At 37.9% G+C, this 24,096-nt stretch overlaps 1 protein-coding gene across 1 annotated transcript in view; it reads right to left on the reverse strand.

The window, feature by feature from the left end:
* DNAH8 (dynein axonemal heavy chain 8) overlaps nucleotides 1–24,096 on the reverse strand; it is a 385,593-nt gene that overhangs the window by 339,101 nt on the left and 22,396 nt on the right. Inside the window, exons 5-8 of the mRNA XM_021684619.2 lie at nucleotides 13,867–14,056; nucleotides 13,012–13,175; nucleotides 6,707–6,883; nucleotides 5,593–5,706 (exon numbers count right to left, since the gene is read on the reverse strand). Coding sequence (XP_021540294.2) covers nucleotides 5,593–5,706; nucleotides 6,707–6,883; nucleotides 13,012–13,175; nucleotides 13,867–14,056 — 645 coding nt within the window. The remainder of the gene's footprint in view (nucleotides 1–5,592; nucleotides 5,707–6,706; nucleotides 6,884–13,011; nucleotides 13,176–13,866; nucleotides 14,057–24,096) is intronic.

A 24,096-nucleotide genomic window follows, 5' to 3' on the forward strand; every position in this document is an offset into this window, starting at 1 on the left:
ATATTTGCAAATGACATATCAGATAAAGGGCTAGTATCCAAAATCTACAAAGAACTTATCAAACTCAACACCCAAAGAACAAAGAATCCAATCAAGAAATGGGCAGAAGACGGGCGCCTGGGTGGCTCAGTTGGTTAAGCGAGTGCCTTCGGCTCAGGTCATGATTCTGGAGTCCCTGGATCGAGTCCCGCATCAGGCTCCCTGCTCGGCAGGGTGCCTGCTTCTCCCTCTGACCCTCCCCCCTCTCATGTGCTCTCTCTCTCTCATTCTCTCTGTCTCAAATAAATAAATAAAATCTTAAAAAAAAAAAAAGATTATAAAAAAAAAGAAATGGGCAGAAGACATGAACAGACATTTTTCCAAAGAAGACATCCAAATGGCCAACAGACACATGAAAAAGTGCTCAACATCGCTCGGCATCAGGGAAATCCAAATCAAAACCTCAATGAGATACCACCTCACACCAGGCAGAATGGCTAAAATTAACAAGTCAGGAAATGACAGATGTTGGCGAGGATGTGGAGAAAAGGGAACCCTCCTACACTGTTGGTGGGAATGCAAGCTGGTGCAGCCACTGTGGAGAACAGTATGGAGGTTCTTCAAAAAGTTGAAAAATAGAGCTACCATATGATCCAGCAATTGCACTACTGGGTATTTACCCCCAAGATACAAATGTAGGGATCCGAAGGGGTACGTGCACCCCGATGTTTATAGCAGCAATGTCCACAATAGCCAAACTATGGAAAGAGCCAAGATGTCCATCAACAGATGAATGGATAAAGAAGATGTGGTGTATATATAAAATGGAATATTATGCAGCCATCAAAAGGAATGAGATCATGGGGCGCCTGGGTGGCTCAGTTGGTTAAGCGACTGCCTTCGGCTCAGGTCATGATCCTGGAGTCCCAGGATCGAGTCCCGCATCGGGCTCCCTGCTCGGCGGGGAGCCTGCTTCTCCCTCTGACCCTCCCCCTCTCATGTGCTCTCTGTCTCTCTCATTCTCTCTGTCTCAAATAAATAAATAAATAAATCTTTAAAAAAAAAAAAAGGAATGAGATCTTGCCATTTGCAATGACATGGATGGAACTCGAGGGTATTATGCTGAGCAAAATAAGTCAATCAGAGAAAGACATTTATCATATGATCTCACTGATATGAGGAATTCTTAATCTCAGGAAACAAACTGAGGGTTCCTGGAGACGGGGGGTGGGAGGGATGGGGTGGCTGGGTGATAGACACTGGGGAGGGTATGTGCTATGGTGAGCGCTGTGAATTGTGTAAGACTGATGAGTCACAGACCTGTACCCCTGAAACAAATAATACATTATATGTTAAAAAAAAGAAGAAGAAGAAGAAGATAGTAGGAACGGAAAAATGAAGGGGGGGAATCGGAGGGGGAGATGAACCATGAGAGACTATGGACTCTGAGAAACAAACTGAGGGTTCTAGAGGGGAGGGGGGTGGGCGGATGGGTTAGCCTGGTGATGGGTATTAAAGAGGGCATGTACTGAATGGAGCACTAGGTGTTATACGCAAACAATGAATCATGGAACACTACATCAAAAACTAATGAGATAGGGCGCCTGGGTGGCTCAGTTGGTTAAGCGACTGCCTTCGGCTCAGGTCATGATCCTGGAGTCCCGGGATCGAGTCCCGCATCGGGCTCCCTGCTCAGCAGGGAGTCTGCTTTGCCCTCTGACCCTATCCCCTCTCGTGTTCTCTCTCATTCTCTCTCTCTCTCAAAATAAATAAATAAAATCTTTAAAAAAAAAAAAACTAATGAGATAATGTATGGTGATTAACATAACATAATAAAATTTTAAAAATGAAAAAAAAAAAAAAAAAGACAGCTCCTGGCAGTCTTCCTATTCTCTCTCATGGAGGATGGATTCCTGCATGGTTGTAAGAACTGCACCTGCTCAAGGCTCTCAACCCCATGTCTTTCCCTCCCCACCCACATTAAACTCCTTGGCTACACATGCCCTCTTGGGAGGGGTATGAACCACCCCTAAACACATCACTCTTAGCCAAATCTAAGTGATATGGAACATAGACTCTTCCTCTTTCCCTGCCTCTAGGATGAAACCAGCATTTACCCTGCCCCCAAAAGTTTGGTCAACCAAACCACATAGCCAATGGCAGTGTGTGTGTAGAGGCTTTGACTATCTCTTCAAAAATTAGACAGGAGAATGCTGAATATGTGTATCAGACACTAATATAAATTATTTTGAAAGCATTTTAACTTAGAGAATATCTTGAAGAAGCAGCATGGAGAAGTAGAAACAAATACAATGCATAATGCCAAAGAGTGCTGGATTCAAATTCAGTCTCATGACTTACAGCTCTAGAAATACCCAAATTTTGTTTCCTAATCTTTAAAATGAGGATTGTTGTGCATACAGAATGAAAATACACGGAAATTATGTAGTACAATGCCTATAGTAAAAGGCCAGGGGTTCCCAAGATGGTGAGCATCTTTAAAAACAACTGTCTGGGCAACTCTCCTGCCTACATGTGATTCACAAAAGAGACAACACCCAGTCAAAAGTGGGAAACACTGCCCTAAGTTCTCAACAAATACAGTTTCCCTGACTTCCCCTCTATCTAAAGAAAGGCTAAAAGGTACCATGCTGTACATTAGATTCCCAAAACTTCCTGATTTATACCTGGAATTCTGTACCCATTGACCAACATCTTCCCATTTCCCCCACTCCCAGCCCTGGCAACTAACATTCTACTCTGTTTCCATGAGTTTGACTTTTTTAGATTCCACATGTAAGTGAGATACAGTATTTGTCTTTTTCCGTCTGACTTATTTCACTTCACATAATGTCCTCATGGTCCATGTATGTCAAAAATGGCAGCATTTCTTATAGCTGAATAATATTCCATTATATATATATATATATATATATTCCATTACATATATAAATAAATAAAAACATAAATATACATAATATATATATATTTTATATATAATATTTATCCACTTATCCAGTGATAGATACTTAGGTTTCTTTCATATCTTGGTTATTATGAGTAATGCTGTGAAGAACATGGGAGTGCATCTTTTCAAGATCCTAATTTCATTTATTTTGGATAGATACCTGGTAGTGGAATTGCTGAATCATATGGTAGTGCTATTTTTAGTATTTTGAGGAACCTCTATACTGTTTTCCATTGTGGCTGCATCAATTTACATTCCCACTATCAGTGCACAAGGGTTGCATTTTCTCCACATCCTTGCCAGCACTTCTTATCTTTTTGATGATAGCCATTCTAATAAGTGTGAGGTGTGAGGTAATATCACATTGTGGTTTTAATTTGCATTTCCCTGATTACTGATGTTGAGCATCTTTTCATGTACTCATTGATTTGGATAACTTCTTTGAGAAAACATCCATTCAGTTCCTCTGCCCATTTTTTATTGCATTGGTTGTTTTTTGTTACTGAGTTGAATGAATTCTTGCCTATTTTGAATACTAATTCCTTATCTAACATACCATTTGCAAGTATTTCCTCCCATTCCACAGGTTGCCTTTTCATTTTGTTGATTATTTCTTTTGCTGTGTAGAAGCTTTTTAGTTTGATGTAGTCGCACTTACTTATTTTTGCTTCTGTTGCTTGTATGTTTGGTGTCATATCCAAAAAAATCATTCCTAAAACCAGTGTCATGGAGATTTCCCCCTGTGTTTTCTTCTAGGAGTTTTATGGTTTTAGGTCTTACATTTAAGTTTTTAATCCATTCCATGTTAATTTTTGTAAGCAATATAAGATAGGGATCTAATTTCATTCTTTTGCATGTGATTATCCAGTTTTCCCAATACCATTTACTGAGGAGACTATTCTTCCCTCACTGAATATTCTTGGCTCCCATGTCAATTTTTTTGACCATATATGCAAGGATTTATTTCTAGGCTCTTGTTTCTGTCCAATTGGTATATATGTCTATTTTTATGCCAGTACCATACACTTTCGCTTACTATAGCCTTGCAGTATAGCTTGAAATCAGGAAGTGCAATGTCTCTAGCTTTGTTCTTCTTTCTCAGGATTGTTTTCACTAGTGGGGGTCTTTTGTGGTTCCATACACATTTTAGGATTTTTTTCCATTATTGAAAAAATTGCCATTGGAATTTTGATAGGGTTGCATTGAATTTATAGATGGCTTTGGGTAGTAAGGAAATTTTAACATATTCATTCATCCAATCCATGAACATGGGATATCTTTCCATTTATTTTTGTTTTCTTCATTTTCTCTCATCAACGTCTTATGGCTTTCAGGGTACAGAGCTTTCATTTCCTTGAATAAATTTATTCCTGAGTATTTTTTTTATGATATTGTAAATGAGATTGTTTTCCTTAATTCTTTTCAAATGTTTTGTTGTCAGTCCATAGAAATGCAACTAATTTCTGTATGTAATTTTGTATCCTGCACCTTTACTGAATTTATTAGTTTTAACAGTTTTTGGTGGATTTTTCAGAGTTTTCCATATGCAATATCATATCTTCTACAAACAGAAACAACTTTACTTCTTCCTTTCCAATTTGAATGCCTTTTATTTCTTTTTTATTGTTTGCTCTAGCTAGGGCCTCCAGTACTATGTTGAATAAAATTGGCAAAAGTGGACACTCTTTTCTTGTTCCTGATCTTGGAGAAAAAGCCTTCAGTTTTTACTGTTGAGTATGATGTTAGCTATGGGCTTGTCATATATGGCTTTTATTATGTTGAAGTACATTCCTTCTGTACTCAAGTTGTTGAGAGTTTTTATCATGAGAGGATGTTATATTTTATCAAATGCTTTTTCTGCATGTATTGAAATGATCATATGATTTTTTCTTTTATTTCATTAATTCTGTATATCACATGTATTTATTTGCATATGTTGAACCATCTTTGCATCCCAGGAATAATTCCCATTTGGTCAGGTGTATGATCCTTTTAATGTGCTGTTGAATTTTGTTTGCTTGTATTTGTTGAAAATTTTTGCATCTACATTCATCAAGGATGTTGACCTGTAATTTTCTTTTCTTGTAAGTGCTTTGATATCAGGATAATGCTGGTTGGGTACTCTCTCTTGCTCACTTCTGGATCATTCACCCTAAGGGAAGCAAGTTACCCTATTGAAAGGCTCATGTGCTATGCAACTAGGGCCTTCCAACAACCATGTGAGTGAGCTTAGAAGTGGACCCTCCAGCTGTCAGCCTCCACTACAGTGAGACCACATTCCTAGCTAACAGTTTTGTCTGCAACTTCATGAGATACCATGAGGCAGAGGTACTCAAGCTCTGCTATGCCTGGATCCTTGACCTACAGGAACTGTGATGTAGTAAATGCTTATTTCTTGAAGTCAGTCAGTCTGGGATAATTTGTTATGCATCAATGCATTAATTAATTAAACTCACAAATGAGATTATACTCATGATAATATCAATATCAGGTTTAAATGAGTTTTTAATTCATGATGGCTATGTAACAGGAAAGTATATCTTTTAAATAACTTGTCTGCAGTGTATATTTCCCAATACACATATATTATAAAGCTACTTTAAGATGAGTTATTTTTCAAACTACACTTTAAAAAGCATACTTACTAGGTCATAGTTATATAGAGGTTGACATACTTTTTCTAGAGTGTACAAATATCTGACATTATCTTTTGATTCATTTGCTGTATCTGTTATTCTTGCATCCAAATCATGCCAATTCTAAGAAAAAATGTATAAGAATACCATGAAACATCCAAATATATCACTTTACTTAATTTTAATCAAGAAATTCAAGCTAGCTTCCCTAAAGTAGTTGATACTAAATGTGAATGACATATCTTTTTCTTATATAATTTAAGACTTAAGGTTATTATAAATACTTTAAATGACTTACTACAACTGAAGGCTCATTCTGTTTGTAATTAACATCCTGTCTGTAGGCTTAAACTGGACTTGCTTATCTGGAACAACTTTTCTAGCTTACTTATTTGTGACATTATATTACTTTGGGTCTTTGAGAATAGGATATACATACAGATAGAAAGATACAGATACAGATATATAGATATAGATGTAGATAGATATAGATCTTTTTTAAGGAAGAATACAGCAAAAGAAAACAATCTAGAAAGAATCAAACCAAGCTGTGTAATAGTGGACAGGAGATGTATACTGACAGCACATTTTTGCTTTTGACTTTCTATGTAGTTCTTTACCACCCTGAGCCTCTATTGATTCACAATTTCAAAAACAAATTAAAAGTAAATGGCAATCACCCCATAGGAGTATTGCCAAAATTGGTGTGAAAATATTGAGAAATAGGGGCACCTGGGTGGCTCAGTCGGTTAAGCATCTGCCTTCGGCTCAGGTCATGATCCCAGGGTCCTGGGATTGAGCCCCACATTGGGCTCCCTGCTTGGCAGGAAGCCTGCTTCTCCCACTCCCACTCCCCCTGCTTGTGTTCCCTCTCTCATTGTCTCTCTCTCTGTCAAATAATTAAATAAAATCTTTTTAAAAAATACTGAGAAATAAATCTTTATTTCTATACTTCTTTTTCTTCTTTGGGAAATAATAGTGGAATATAAGGAAGCCTTACTCAAAGTTTAACACTTCTAAGTATATGGTTTCAGTATATGATGTGAAAAAGCAGTTCAAGAAGGGTAATTTTCCAGTTGGTTGTTCGGAAACATAACAAATTTTAAAATAAAAGGCCTTTTACCTTCAACAGTTTGGAGTGTGCAACATTAAGCACATTTATGACAGCCTTACAATTTGGCCCTTTAATCTGTTCAATAATGTAATTGAATTTGGCTGACATGCGTTTCCAGTGTTCCAATTCGGTGAGTGGACCTGAATCATCAGCTTCTTTTCTCATCTGCTCACTCTCAATAAGTACCTGCAATCAAAAGAACTCAGAGAATATAGAAATGTTACTTTCTTCTTTGGTAAAACCTCATTATTTGCATCTTTTCAAAGGAAGCTTATAAATACATAACACTGAATAATATTAAAAACTCTTAGAAAACTGAGAACAAAAGGGAACTTCTTTAACATGATAAATAGTATCTACCAAAAATCTACAGCAAACTCATACCTAAGGATGAAATTTTAGAAAATATCACTTTAAAACCAAGGACAACACAAGTTTGCCACTAACACTGCCCACTTCTATTCAACCTGGTAATGGAGGTCTCCAAAGAAGATAAGTAGAGTAAAGGCCTAAGAATTGGAAATGAAAAAACAAAAATGGCATAATCAAAGATGATATGGTTGGTCACATTTTTAAAATTCAAGAATATCTAAAGATAAACTTTTACACTTAGTAAAAGTGAATAATTCAGTAAGGTTACTGCATGTATTCATAAACATCAGTAGCATTTCTCTACAAGCCATCTAGCAATCTGAAAATGTAATTTCTAAAAAAAGAGCATTTGGTATAACAAATAACAACAATGATAAGATATCTAGAGATTAGCAAAGATGTGCAATATCTTTGTGAATAAAATTAGAAAACTTACTTTCAGCATACAAAAGAAAACCTAAAAAAAATGGAGAGATGCCATGTTCATGGATGGAAAAATTCAACCATATAAAGATGAAAATTTTCTCTAAATTAATGTATACATTCAATGAAAACCAGTCAAAATCTCAATAGGGTTTTTTGTGATACTTGACAAACTAGTCTTAAAATTAATTTGGAAGAACAATTAACCAGAAATAATCAATGCAATTTTGAAGAAAAATACAGAAAGGGACTTGCCAGGCCAAATATCGATTTAGTAAAAAACTACAGAAATGAAAGCAGTATTACATGAGTGCAAAACCCAAATAAGTACACCAGTGGGATAGACAGTGGGATTTGAAATTTGATATATTACAGAAGTGATATTAAAAGAGTGTCAGGAAACAATGGCCTAAAACTCTGGAAAGAGCCCAGATGCCCATCAACAGATGAATGGATAAAGAAGATGTGATACACACACACACACACACACACACACACACACACACAGGAATACTATGCAGCCATCAAAAAAGAAATCTTGCCACTTGCAACGACATAGATGGAACTCAAGGGTATTATGCTAAGCGAAATAAGTCAATCAGAGAAAGACAATTATCATATGATCTCACTTATGTGGAATTTAAGAAACAAAACAGGATCATAGGGAAAGGGTAGGGAAAATGAAACAAGACAAAATCAGAGAGGGAGACAAAGCATAAGAGACTCTTTAAAAAAAAAAAGATTTTATTTATTCACTTGACAGAGAGAGAGAGGCAGAGGCAAAGGGAGAAGCAGGCTCCCCAGTGAGTAGGGACCCAATACGGGGCTCAATCCCAGGACCCTGAGATCATGACCTGAGCTGAAGGCAGACGCTTAACTGATTGAGCCACCTAGGCACCCCAAGAGACTCTTAATCACAGGAAACAAACTGAGGGTAGCTGGAGGGGAGGGGTATAAGGATGGGGTAACTGAATGATGGACATTAAGGAGGGAACGTGATGTAATGAGCACTGGGTATTATATAAGACTGATGAATCACTGAACTCTACCTCTGAAACTAATAATACACTAAATATTAATTAATTTAAAGAAAAATTTTTTAAAAAAGGAAATAATGGGCTATTAACTAAACAGCTTATTTTGGGGACAATTGGCTAACTATATGGAAAAAGACAAAATTAGATTCCTACCCTACACACACACACACACACACACATAAATCCAGATGAATTAAAAACCTAAATATTAAAAACAACATGGCAAAGCTTTTAAAGAAAATATAGGAGATAAAGGAAAAGCATGCAACTAAATATCATAATTGTCAGGGAAATGGTTACCACTAGGGGAAAGAAAAGGGAGTTGAAACTGGGAAGAGGGCTGCATGGAGATTGTAAGGTGCTAGTAATGCTGCTTCTTAACTTGTGCAAAAAGTTACATGAAGGTTTGTTTTATAATAATTTGTTTCTTTTATTGTATTCATTTCTGTAGGTTTCACTATTTAAAATAAATAACTTAAGAGAATATCTTCATAATACTAAACAAGGGTTTCTTAAATAAAATACAAAAAGCACAAAGTTCCTAGCCACTGGAGGTAACTAAGTTAAAGCTGGATTACAATTTGTAACTAATAAATTTACATTAGAATGTAAAACTTCCACATGACTAAAGACACCATACCAAATTAAGATGTAGGACACAATGCAGACCAACAGAGGATTAACATCTGGGAAATATTATTTAAACTCCAACATTTCAGTAAGATATCATGGAGCAATCTGAACTAAAACTAGGTAAAGGATGTGAACAAGCAACTCAACAAAGAAGAAACCTAAATAGCCATTGAACATGCTCAACCTCAGTATAGTCAGAGGAATGCAAAATAAGATATCATTTCACACCCAACATCCTGGCAAAGATTAAAAATCTAACAATCCCAAGTGTAACAAAAGATTTGAAGAAATGGGAACTCTCATATGCTTCTGTAAAAATAAAATAAGTTAATATAACCACTACTTGGAGGGCTTTGTAATATCCAATAAAGATATATATACTATTGCTCTCAGCAATTCCACTGAGAAATCTGGTATATGTGCAAAGGAGATCTGAACACAGGTATTCATTGAATGTGTATTATTATTGTTTGTAATAGCCAAAAAAAAAAAAAAGAAGAAGAAGAAGAAAGAAAAGAACAACTGTCTTTCTGAGGGAATGGATGAATAAACCTCTTTACCTCCTTAAACACAGCATATTAGACATGATTTAAATGTGTCTTTAATGTGTGAAAATTTATATAGCAAACTGATTTCTTTATAGAGGAATACCAGACAGTAGTAATTTACTTGTACCAATGTAGATGAAAGAGAATGTTAAATGGAAAAAAAAAAAACTTGTAAAATCATATTTAATGGTGTTATACCATTTGTGTAAAGATTTTAATCACAAATATATATTCTGTATTTATGTATAATGTATATATAATTTAAAGCTTATAAATATGCAAATGCAATGAAAGTGTGAAACTTTCAGGGGAATGAGAGAAGACAATATCATCAGGACAGTGGTAATATAGAGGGTGGGAAAAGGGATGGGTTGGAGGCTATTGTGAAAATAAAACAGATCCGAAGCAAATGTGGCAAACAGTATTTGTTTAATCTCAGGAGTCATTGTTTCACGAGTCATTGTTATATTATTTTCTGTACTTTTTATGAAATAATATTTCCCAGATGTTAATCCTCTGTTGGTCTGCATTGTGTCCTACATCTTAATTTGGTATGGTGTCTTTAGTCATGTGGAAGTTTTACATTCTAATGTAAATTTATTAGTTACAAATTGTAATCCAGCTTTAACTTAGTTACCTCCAGTGGCTAGAATGTTACATTATTTATTTATTTATTTATTTTTAAGTATGCTCCACACCCAGCATGGAGCCCAATCATGGGGCTTGAATTCACAACCCTGAGTTCAAGACCTAAGCTTAGACCAAGAGTTGGACCCTTAACTGACTGAGCCACCCAGGCACCCCATAACTTGACATAATTTAAATTGTGATGGAATATTTTAAGAATACAAAGAGGTAAAATACAGAGTTGATTTTTTAGACCTACGAAGGTTCTTTCTTTAATCCAAGAAGTCATTATTGCTTTTAATTTTAACCATGGTTTATGGAACTCTTCCCTAATCTTATCACAATCTTCCCTACCTTCTTAAATAGGGGATACTAGACATAGTTTCAAGTTTTCTTAAATAGCTGGAAGTCTAAATAGCTTGAATCACTGAATTAAGGAATGAAAATGGACCTTAAAAATCAACTAAATCAAACAACCCTTTTGATGTTTAATTTCTGTTACAACATTATTCATAGATAGTAATCAGCCTCAAAGTGGATACTTTCAGGAATGCAGCACATTCCAATTTTTTGTGTGGACAGGATTCTGTGAAAAAGTTATCCTGATTTCAAAATTAAAAATCTCTCTCTTTATAGCCATCATACTCTGTCTTACTTCTGCCATTTAGGGCCATACAGTGCGAGTTTAACCTGACATGAAATCCCATCGAATATTTGAAGATATCATGATACTCCCAAGTCCCCCCCTTTTTTTTCCCTTGGTCAAATATCTTCATATACTTTCCTTAAATGACACTGCTCATATCCTTGGCCTATTTTTCTCTCTATTGCCCATTTATTAATGATTTATAGAAGTTCTTTATATATTATGGATACTAACTCTTTGTTATTTTTGCTGATAATATTTTCTCCCAGAAGGTCATTTATTTTTTAGGGTTTTTTTAAAGATTTTATTTATTTATTTGAGAGAGAGAGAGAGTGAGAGTGAGAAAGAGCACGAGTTGGGGGTGGGGAGAGGGCGAAGTAGGCTCTCCACTGAGCAGGGAGCCCGACATGGGGCTCAATCCCACCACCCAGGTATCATGACCGGAGCCAAAGGCAGATGCTTAACTGACTGAGCCACCCAGGTGCCCCTTTTTTAGTTTTGCTCATGGTAATTTTTGCCATATGGAAGTTACTACATTTTTTTTACATACTCAAATCATGTCAGTTTTTTTCTTTCATGGCTTCTGGGTTCTGTATCTTAAGAACATATTAATATAGTCTTATGTTGTGTTCTGGCTCATTTATAGGTTTCATTTTACTTTTCACCTTACTTATTTAAGGTTGCATTTGTTCACTCAAAGCATCTTTGAGATTCATCCATGTTGTTGCATGTATCTGTTTTTTAAGTTTTAGTTTTCATATTTATGTCTACAATCCATCTTGATTAATTTTTGTGTATGACAAGAGGTCAAGGTCAAGATTTAGGTTTATTTTTTTTAATCTATTTATTTTTTGGTCAAAGTTTATTTTAGACATCACAGTTCAGATTTTTATTTTAGATTAAAGATCTTTCCTATTTCTTGCACTGATTCTGCTTAATTGGAGCCATCTGCTACAATTGCGCAACTTGATTTTCTTATTTCAAGTTGCTAAATCTCCCTAAATCTCAAGCTATTTTCTTTTGTTTGCTCATTTTTATGAAAGAAAATCTGTATTGATTGATCATAATAGTTAGAGAGGATCTCCTCAGCCATTGTGTAGGACAGAGCCTGATTTCCGTAATGGGTTACAACTCCTCCTTCCCCCAGTGACATAGTAGGTGAGTACAGAAGTCCTGTGGTGCTCAGTTACCCACTTCAATTTCCTAGTGACACCTAGAACAAATTCTGGGCCAGCACTACAGGCCCCACTGGAGTTTCCAAAGTCCTCCAATTTTTCCATTCCAACTGCACCTCCTTCCTTCTAACATAGTTCTAAGAGAGGTAAAATTGAAAATGTTCTAACTCTTGCTTGGTCAAGATTTTTTTACCTTAGTCTTCATTTAACTGAAGATTTTCTTCTCTAGTTCCACTGTCCTATGCTCATGAACTAGAGATTTGTGAGTTGGCTCCTAGTGTCCTCTTTCAGTTTAGAGCAATTACATAGTACCTGATTTGGGGCAGTATGTATAGGGTAAGTTGGCACCTCTCAGAATGTTGACATATGCCCCATTCCTACTGCAGCTTTTCCTACTGACAGAGAAAAATTTGACCAATGCCATACTGACATGATGAGCCTAGTTTGAACCTCTTGGTCAACACAGACAATTCCATTGATCAACCAAGAGCTATTTATTTAGTGTCTAGCACCGTGACTATAGTCACTCCATTGTATCCTCTTCCTTTCTCTTATGAAGAGAATAAACAATATATAAAATATTGGAGATGAATGCTGGCTATTCCTAATTCTTCATTTTTCCATTCTCAACCCATATTGTTATGGTTCCCTCCTTCAAAGTGAGAAATAATTAAAAGTGATTTTCAGTGCCCATAGAGAACAACGATTTTGCACTAGAGTCAAGAATAGGCTAAGTTTCATAACGGAATCCGGAAGACTCCTCTTCCCCTTACTTTTAGGGACAAAATGCAATGGCTAGGACACAGATGAGAATTACGACTCATATCTGATGTAATTACTTGAGTTAGCTCACCTGTTCAATCTGTTTATACCATGTCATCAGCACCTCCTCTAGCTGACGAACAGTTTCTGAATTGCTAGCTGCAGCTGTCACTTCTTCAAATGTATGCAGTTTGGAAAAATCAATATTTTCTACCTTCTTTAACATAACTGTTCCCTCAATACTTACTCTAGCACCTAAGAGGGAAGAAACAATATTGAGAAGAGGTGTTTAATGTCAATGTGTGGTTTCAAGCTATAATTACTCAAATGTTAAAGATCGAATACTTTATAGAAATATAATATAAATTGATCATTAGATTGTGACTTGATAATTTTTAATAATATTATTTTAATAATATAAAATTATAAAAGTATATAATTTTAAAAGAGCTGATAATAAAGTGATATTTTAAAATGCGGTGAAATTTTTCATTAATAATATAGGAAAAGAATCTTCCTGCTATAATGGAAGAAAAAAAACATATCGTACTCCTTGAAAGATCCCTGGAAATGAGAGGATCTAATGATTTGATTTCTTACCTCTACATCTCATAATTACTTTGATTAGCACTTTCTTTTAAGATGGAATGTTTTTCTTCTAATGCTTATCTTTAATAACATATCTTATAAGGACACCTGGGTGGCTCAGTTGGTTAAGCATCTGCCTTCAGCCCAGGTCATGATCCCACGGTCTTGGGATAGAGCCCCACATCTGGCTCCTTGCTCAGCGGGGAGTCTGCTTCTCCCTCTGCCCCTCCCCCTGCTTGTGTGCTTGCATGTGCTCTCTCTCTCTCAAATAAATAAATAAAGTCTTTAAAAAATAACATATCTTATAGTTAATTTGCTCATTTTTAGTAATTTACTAAGCATTAAATTTTATACTTACCATCTAAAAATGAAAGGTATCTGTTGATGGTTTCAGTGAAAATGTGTTTTTCAGATTCTCCTTGCTTGGACTGGTTTAGAGCACCCCAATTATTTGTTGCAAGAATAGCTGGTAGGAATACACTTGACAGCATATTCTTAATCCCATTTAGGATTCCTGTTGATGCATCCAGTACAGTAAATAGCACTTCCTGAAAGGGTGGTGTTCAAAAGTGATTTTATATGCCAATCCCATTAACGAACTGAAAACCATAACCTATTTCACACTACAACAAACATAGACAATACTTTTATATACTGCTAGGAAAACATAAGTGGTCATGAAAATGAGAGTTTTAAAATCAACAAATTTATATTCTGCCCCCATTCTAACCATTCACATATATGTTGATGAAGGCGACACCTTCCTCAGTGCTTTAGTTTCTACCTAGGGAAGGAGACATGGCCTGGAGCCTATACAATGTGAAGGAAATGAAGCTGAGCTTTCTGCATAAATTTCTTAGTGGAAAGTTGCTCTATTCATGGAAATGGGACTAGAAAAACTCCATCAGGATAGGGAAAGAGCAATGACACTAGCCCAGTATTTTAAGTGGAAAAAATGATCAGTCTCAAGAAATCAAAAGCACAGAAACCAGAAGTCCAGCATCTATGAGTATGACATCTCAGTTCATACAATTTAAGTGACACGGAAATCTCAACCCAAGAAATTAAGATAAAAAGCCTTGCCCAAATGCACTAAAAAAATTTTTTAACTGTGAGTGCATTTAACTCACAGAAGAATACAACAGTTACTAATCCAGTTTGATGCCATTGCCTTGATTTGTGCTAAGGTGTCCCAGTCTTTCTGTTGCCTCTGCACCATTAGTCAAATGTCAACACAGTAAAAAGGACAAATATCTTAATATTATGATAAAAATGCATTTTGACCTTGCAGATTCCATGAAAGAGTCTTGGGGACCATGCTGAGGATCACTGGTATACTGTATGTTCAACTGTGATTGTATTTACACAGTTATAATGATATAAACAAACATCTAGCTAAGGAAAATAGAATATAACTACATTGGAAGAATGAAGGGATGGAAAATGGCAGGAGGGGCAGAGGACAAAAAAAAGAGCTACATCCTTATCTTCCATAGGGAAGAGTCAATACATAATGTCTAACCTAGCAAAGGAGCAATCAGAGCCTATTATTTGGAGATATGGAGGCAAATGAAAGAATCTGCTAAGAGTTAAAGGCTGTTTCTGGAGAGTGAGAGAGAAGTCGGTTTTCATAACAAGACTTACAGAGTTTCTTCCTTTTTTAAAACTGCATATAACTGTGACAAAAATAAAAACTCAATGATAAAAAAGAATGGGTTGTCACAGAAAAGCTGAATGGAGAATTCGTGAAATGGGAGATAGACTGAGGAAACAAATCTACACATGTAGAGACATCGTGGCAAAACAGTTGCAAAAACAAAGAGCAAAAACAGAAAGAAAAGACAGATCATCTATGAAGTACACTTACAGAGGAGGTTTCATCAGCCAACAGAGATATCAGATTGGAATAGCTACAAGGAGTTTGAGGGAAATAACTCCCAGCCTAGAATCCAAAACTAAGCTAAACCACCTCTCTTAAATCAATCTTTTGTCATAAACAGAAAAGGAGAAAAATTAGGTTGGATCTCAGTTACATTTCCTGTTGTAAAAAGGAAGACTTTTGTTTATTAAGACTCTTTAAAATAATAGAGAACTAGTATTTGTTGAGGGACTACTATGTTAGGCAACATAAGCATTGGCTGATGATATCATTTAGTCTCACCACAATGCTGTAAGGTGGTATGACTATTCCCAATTTAATAATGTAAAAACCTAAGTCATAGAAAAGAAAAGCAAGTTGTCAAGGAACACTCCACTGGTCAGTGGTGAGGCTAAGAGGCAAATTTGGGTCTATCTGAATAAAATTGCTGTTTTTCCCAATCCATCAAGCTTCCTTCCTGGGACTAAGTAAGCAATATCTAGGTCAATTCTCTCTTCTTTCTGAAACTATCAAAGAGTTTAAATATTAAGTAAATAAGAGGTTAAATAAAGTAACTAATACTCAAAACTGTGTGAACAACATTAAATTCACTCCCAGTGAATGGAAAGATGGAAGTTATTTGCACACCTTCTAGAAGAAATGGGATTTTCATGAATTTTAAAAGCAGTATCTAAAGGATAAATATCACTGAGCTCTATTATAGTAACTTCTCAGTTTCTTTGAATACATAAATACATTATTTTTCTTGGAACTCAATTCAGTTCTATATGTAGAAAGGAGAGAAAGCAAAGAAAATGTGTGACGATGACGATACATTCAATGTTTAACTATAGGCTGGTGATGTCAATACATGGTGGAATAAGATGTCCTTTGTTTTTGTCCCCTAACAAAAACCAGGAATTTGGTTTGTATCCATGGACAAAAGTGGCTTTGTGGGAGCTGTGGGAACCAGCACCATATGCCAAGGAACACAGGAGGAGTTTTCCCCACCATGCATCAGAGAACAGGCATACAGACCTCGGTCCAGGTGTGTAACCTGCAGTGGGTGTGTACCAACCCCAACCCCTCTTGGACACTGTCTAGGAGCCCCTAGAAAGCACTCTTAGTCACCCACAGACAAGAGAGCCCTTGTGGAAGTCCAGATTTCCAGAAAAGAAGTTCCAGCACATAGTTGGAGTAAAAAATATATATATATATGAGTTTGGGTGCACTGGATAAGGTAAGAGGAGCAGCTTGACTTTATCCACATCACCCCTTCCCCAAGGCAGCATAGTTTAGTACCAAGAGAGATCTTCTCAGCCTATCATTTCTCCTGCAGGGGAAAGTAAAAGCACATAAGTGAGCATCCAGCTTCCCCAGCTGTGTAGGATGCTGCCAAAGAGGCTCATTTCTCTCCCACCCCATCCAGAGTACTGAATCATGATCTGCATGGCTGGGAGCAGGAGGCAGAAAGAAGTGGAGAGAGGAGCAGAAAAGACTCTTGCAAGGCATTAAAGGGAAGCAGACTAGCTGCATCACAGATTCCATCAAGAAGCCCACCACTGAGAGCCCAGCATGGCCACTGGGAATATCTGGCTCATGGATTCCCCCAACTGGCCTAGGGGCACCCCCAGCTCTCAGCATGCCTCAGCCACATATGCCCCCTACCCTGTGGCTGGTTCCCTGTGCATGCTCCTGATGGCAGCAGTGAGAACAAGCTTTGGCAGATGGCTAGTGAGTACATGAAGAAAACCAGCCCAAATCTATTGGCCAGGGGGAGATCACAAACTTGAGCTTTCACATCACCTTTGGGAAAATGAAAGGGAGGCTCTCGGCCTGGTGCACTGCAGGATTGAGAGAAGGCATACAAGCTCAAGAATTCAACCACAAAAGGGAGAAAGAAGTGTAGAGCAGGTTTATCCATAGAAGGTCTGAGGGAGACTCAGAATCACCAGCAGGGCTGAGGGAAGGCATTTCTCTACCAAAGGTAATAAAGACTGGCAGAGGTGACTATTACCTCAAACCCAAAGCTAGTGATGCAAAACTTTAAGGAACATGAAAAATAAAGGAAATAATACCACCAAAGGATCACAATTAATTTTCTAGTAACCAACCACAAAGACATGGAAATTTGCAATTTACCTGAAAAAGAATTCAACATGGCTGTTTTAAGGGAACTCAATGAGTACAAGAAAACACAGAAAGATAATTCAATAAAATCAGAAAAACAATACATGAACAAATTGAAAAGTTTAATAGAGATAGAAATCACAGAAAAAGAGCCTCTGGAGCTGAGGAATACAAAGAAATGAAAAATGCAACAGTGACCATGAACAACAGAATGGATCAAGCAGAGGAAAGAATCGTGAGATAGAAGACAGGAACTTTGAGTTGATCCTGTCAGAGCACAACAAAGGAAAAAGAGTGACAAGAACTTAAACCTGTGTAAACTAGGATATCATCAAAAGCACCAATTCACAAGTTATTGGAGTTCCAGAAAAAGAAGAGAGAGGAAGGAGGGCAGAAAGCTTATTTAAAGAAATGGTGACTGAAAACTGCTCAAATCTGGGAGGAGATTTGGATATCCAAGTTCATGAAGCTCATATGTCACCAAACAAAATCAACTTAAAGAGATCCTTTCCAAGACACATGGTAATAAAACTGTCAAAACTCAAAGACAAAGAGAAAATCTTGAAAGTAGTAAGAGAAAAGAAGCTTATAACTTACAAGGGAACCAAACCCTTAGCAGAAACCTGGCAGTCCAGGAATGTGTGTAATGATATATTCAAAGTGCTAAAGGAAAAAAAAAATACCAACCAAGAATACTCTATCTGGCAAATTACCCTACAGCAATGAAGGAGAGATAAAGATTTTCCTAGACAAATAAAAGCTGAAGTAATTCATCACCAGTTGACCTGCCTTATAAGAAATGCTGAAAGGAGTTCTTCAAGCCAAAATGAAAGAACACTAATTACTGACATGAACACATATGAAAATATACAATACACTAAAAAAGGTGAGCATGTAGTCAAATTCAGAATACTCAAATACTGTAATATGAGTGGTGTTAACCACATAGCTCTAGTATAAAAGTTAAAGAATGAGAATGATAAAAACAACTATAGTCACAAAATTTGTTAATGAATGCACAGTTAAAAAGAGACACATTGTGACATCAAAAACGTAAAAAGGAAGAGCAAAAGTGTAGAGTTTTTATATGCAATTAAAGTTACTTGTTATCAGCATAAAATAAACTGTTATATCTATAATATTTTATGTAAGCCTTGTGGTAACAACAAAGCAAAAATCTAGGGTAGATTCACAAAAAGTTAAAAAGGAAGGGAACAGAGCATACCACATGGAAAAACACTGATTTACAAAGGTAAGTAGAAACAGAGGGGAACAGAAAAAATGGAAGTACAGAACAACCAGGGAGCAATCAATAATATAGCACTAGTAAGTCCTTACATAGCAATAATTATTCTAAATGCAAATGGATTGAATTCACCAATCAAAAGACACAGAGTAGCTGGATGGATACAAAAGCAAGACCCAACTATATGCTGCTTACAAGAGACTGACTCACTGCAGCTTTAAAGATACACATAGGCTCAAAGTGAAAAGAGAAACTTTATATTCCATGCAAGTGGAAATGAAAAGGAAACAGAGGTAGCCATACTTATATCAGACAAAATAGACTTTAAGCCAAAACAGTAACAAGACACAAAGAAGGTTATTATACAGTGATACAGAGGTCACTTTATCAATAAGATAAAGCAATCATAAATATATATGTACCCAACATCAGAGCATCTAAATATTTTAACCAAATACTGGCAGATCTGAAGGGAGAAACAGACAATACAACTTTCAACAGTGGATAGTCCATCCAGACAGAAAATAAATAAGGAAATCTTGCACTTGAACTGTAATTTAGACCAAATGGACCTAATATACATGTACAGAACATTCCACTAAATAGCAGAAATATATACATTCTTTCTAATTGCACATGGAACATTTCCAGGAAAGATCCTATGGTAGGTCACAAAAGAGCAAATTTAAGATGATGGAAATCATACCAAATATTTTTTTTCCAATCACAGTGGTATGAAACTAGAAATCAGTAATAGGAGAAAAGCTAGAAAATTCACAAATATGTGAAAACTAACGCTCCTGCACAACCAGTGGGTCAAAGAAGAAATCTAAAAGGAAATAAAAAATATCTCAAAACAAATGAAAATGGAAACAGAACATACCAAAACCTCTAGGATTTGGGATGCAGCAAAAGCAGTTCTAAGAGGGAAGTTTATAGTGATAAATGCCTATGCTAAGAAAAAAGAACGATATTAAACAACCTAACTTTACATCTCAAGGAACCTGAAAAAGAAGAACTAAGCCCAAAGTTAGCAGAAGAAAGGAAATAACAAAGATAAAAGCAGAAAAAATGAAATGGAGACCAGAAAAACAATAGATATGGTCAACAAAACTAAAAGCTGTTTTGTGAAAAGATAACAAAATTGACAAACTGTTAGCTAGACCAAGAAAAAAAGAGAGAAGACTCAAATAAATAAAATCAGAAATAAAAGAGGAGACATTAGTACCACAAAAATGCAAAGGATCATAAGAAACAACTATGAACGTGGTGCCTGGGTGGCTCAGTGGTTAAGCGTCTGCCTTTGGCTCAGGTCACGATCCCAGTGTTCTGGGATCAAGCCCTGCATCAGGCTTCCTGCTCAGCTGGAAGCCTGCTTCTCCCTCTCTCACTCCCCCTGCTTGTGTTCCCTCTCTCATTGTGTATCTCTCTGTCAAATAAATAAATAAAATCTTAAAAAAAAAAACTATTTTAAAAAAAGAAAGAAACAACTATGAACAATTATATTCACACTAATTGGACAACCTAGAAGAAATGGATTAAGTCCTAGAAAAATACCACCTACAAAGACTGAATCATGAAGAAATAGGAAATCTGAACAGACCAATACCCAGTAAAGAGACTGATTCAGTAATTTAAAACCTCCCAACAGGGGTGCCTGGGTGGCTCAGTTGGTTAAGAGTCCAACCTGTGATTTTGGCTCAGGTCATGGTCTCATGGGTGGTGAGATAGAGCCCCATATTGGGCTCCAAGCTCAGCAGGGGGTCTGCTTGAGATTCTCTCTTTCCCTCTTCCTCTGTCCCTCCCTTCCACTCATACTCAAGGGCTCTCTTTCTCTAAAATAAGTAAATAAATAAATCTATAAAAATTCCCAACAAAGTTCAGTACCATATGGTTTCATTGGTAAATTCTACCAAACACTTAAAAAGTTAACATCAATCCTTCTAAAACTCTTCCAAAAAATGAAGGGAGAACACTGAAACTCATTTTACAAGGCCAGAATTACCCTGATACCAAAGCCAGAGAAGAACACTATAAGAAAATTACCAATAGACCAATATCCCTAATAAATACAGATGCAAAAATGTTCAACAAAATACTACCAAACCAATTCAACAGCACACTAAAAGCATCATACATCATGATCAGGTGGGATTTATCCCTGGGATGTAAAAATGGTTCAATATATGCAAATCAATAAATGTGATATACCACATTATCAAAATGAAGGATAAAAAACATATAATTGAGGGAGGAGCAAGATGACAGAGGAGTAGGAGACCTAAATTTCGTCTGGTCCCAGGAATTCAACTGGATAGGGATCAAACCATTCTGAACACCTACAAACTCAACAGGAGATCGAAGAAAAGAAGAGCAGCAACTCTCTGAACAGAAAAGCGACAACTTTCTGGAAGGTAGGATGTGCGGAGAAGTGAATCCGAGGTGATAATCAGAAAGATAGACGGTGGGGGAGGGGGCCTCCGTCAGCCGCTACTGGCAAGTGATAGAGCAGCAGAGCACAAAATCAGAACTTTTAGAAGTCTGCTCTGCTGAGGGATGTCGCTCCAGTGGCTAAGCGGGGGGTGGAACCCTCATGGGACAGTGTTGTCTCAGGACCCTCGGGGTCACAGAAAGTCCGGGGGTGCCTGAGTGCAGCAGAGCTCCCAGGTATCAGAGCGGAGAAGCTGGCTGCAGAGACAGAGCTGAGGAGCGGGCTCTCAGGTCGGGGTTGCCATAAACCGTGATCCGTGGCATGGTTGGTCCTCCAGCAGGGACACAACAAGCAGCAGATCCGGGGAGACTCACCTTCCTCCCCCGGGAAGAGCGGCGTGGGAGCACACCATAGGGATCTGCTGGGTTTGGAGACTCCACATGGGGTCGGGTGCCAGAGATAGAAACGCTCAGTCACAGGCCGGGTGAGCACGGAGTGCGGTCAGAGACCGGGGAGACGGGAGTGACTGACTGCTTTTTTCTGGGGGCTCACTGAGGAGTGGGGCCCTGAGTTCTCGGCTCCTCTGGGGCAGAGATTGGGTGGCTGCCATTTTCACTCTAGTCCTCCAAAGCTGTACCGAAAGCTTGCAGGGAACAAAAGCTACGGAGAGCAAACCTGAGCAGATTACTTAGCCTGGACAGGCAAGGGCAGGGCAATTCCGCCTCCGGCAAAGATATTTGGGAACCACAGCAACAGGCCCCTCCCCCAGAAGATCAGCGAGAACAGCCAGCCAAGACCAAGTTTACCGATCAATGAGAATGGCAGAACTCCAGCAATAGGGGAACACAACACAAAGAATTCATGCCTTTTATCACATGATTCTTTAGTCTTTCAAAGCTAATTTTTAAATTTTTTTATTTTTCTATTTTTTTTAGTTGAATTTTTCTTCTTTCGTTTTTCAACCAACATCTTATCAATTCTTTTTTTAAAATCTTTTTTAATTTTCACTTTCACAGTCATATTCTATCCCTTCATTGTATTTAACCTTATTTATTATTTATATATAAGTTTTTCTTTCTTTAAAATTTTGGGATACAGTTTCTTCTAACAGACCAAAATATACCCTAAATCTAGTGTATGACATTGTCCTAGTCTCCTGACTGATCACATTCTTTTTTTTTCTTTTAATTTTTTTCATTCTTTTTTTCATGAACTTCTTACCTTATCATTCCTTTTTGTTTTCATCTTTTTAAATTCTCATCTTTAAGGTCACATTCCATCCCTTCATTATATTTACCATTATTTTTTGTATATATGTAAGTTTTTCTTTCTTTAAAATTTTGGGAGGCAATTTCTTTCTTTCTTTTTTTTTTTTTAAACAATATACTTTTAATTTTTTTTTTTTTTTTTTTTTTGAGACAGAGAGAATGAGAGACAGAGAGCATGAGAGGGAGGAGGGTCAGAGGGAGAAGCAGACTCCCCGCCGAGCAGGGAGCCCGATGCGGGACTCGATCCTGGGACTCCAGGATCATGACCTGAGCTGAAGGCAGTCGCTCAACCAACTGAGCCACCCAGGCGCCCGGGAGGCAATTTCTTCTAACAGACCAAAATACACCCAAAATCTAGTGTGTGGCTCTGTTCTATTAACCAGCCTAATCATATTCTTTTTTTTTTTTTTTTCCGTTTCTTTTCCCCCGGCTTCAGGTCTCTTCTGATTTGTTTAGTGTATATTTTTCTGGGGTTGTTGTTACCCTTTTACCATTTTGTTCTCTCATTCATCTATTCTCCTCTGGACAAAATGACAAGATGGAAAAACTCACCTCAAAAGAAAAGAACAAGAGGCAGTACTGACTGCCAGGGACCTAATCAATACAGACATTGGTAAGATGTTGGAACTAGAGTTCAGAATGATGATTTCAAAGATACTACCTGGGCTTGAAAAAAACCATAGAATAGGGGCGGAGCAAGATGGCGGAGGAGTAGGAGACCTGGATTTCGTCTCCTCTCAGGAATTCAGCTGGATAGGGATCAAACCATTCTGAACACCTACAAACTCAACAGGAGATCGAAGAAAAGAAGAGCAACAACTCTCTCATCAGAAAAGCGACCACTTTCTGGAAGGTAGGACGTGCGGAGAAGTGAATCCGAGGCGATATTTGGAGGATAGACGGCGGGGGAGGGGCCTCCGTTGGCCGTTCTGGCAAGTGATAGAGTACCGGAGCACAAAATCGGAACTTTTAAAAGTCTGCTCCACTGAGGGACGTCACTCCGGTGGCTAAGTGGGGGGTGGAACCCTCGTGGGACAGTGTGGTCTCAGGACCCTCGGGGTCACAGAAAGACCGGGGGTGCCTGAGTGTGGCAGAACTCCCAGGTAACGGAGTACGGAAGCCGGCTGCAGAGGCGGAGCCCAGGCGCGGGCTCTCAGCTCGGGGTGGCCATAAACCGTAATCCGCAGCACAGTCGGGCCACTGCTCCTCCAGCAGGGACCCAACAAGCGGCAGATCCGGGGAGACTCACCTTCCTCCCCCGGGAGGAGCCATGCAGGAGTGCACCGCAGGGATCTGCTGGGTTTGGAGACTCCACCCGGGGTCGGGTGCCAGAGATAGAAATGCGCGGTCACAGGCTGGGTGAGCACAGAGTGTGGCTGGAGACCAGGGAGATGGGAGTGACTGACGGCTTTTCTCTGGGGGCTCACTGAGAAGCGGGGCCCCAAGTTCTCGGCTCCTCCGGGGAGGAGATTGGGAGGCCGCCATTTTCACTCTCCGCCTCCAAAGCTGTACGGAAAGCTCACAGGGAACAAAAGCCCGGAGAGCAAACCCGAGCAGATTACTTTGCTGGGAGGGGGAAAGGGCGGGGCAATTCTGCCTCCAGCAAAGACATTTGGAAACCACAGCAACAGGCCCCTCCCAAGAAGATCAGCGAG

The sequence above is a fragment of the Neomonachus schauinslandi genome, chromosome 8, assembly GCF_002201575.2.
Source record: "Neomonachus schauinslandi chromosome 8, ASM220157v2, whole genome shotgun sequence".
Taxonomy (NCBI): domain Eukaryota; kingdom Metazoa; phylum Chordata; class Mammalia; order Carnivora; family Phocidae; genus Neomonachus; species Neomonachus schauinslandi.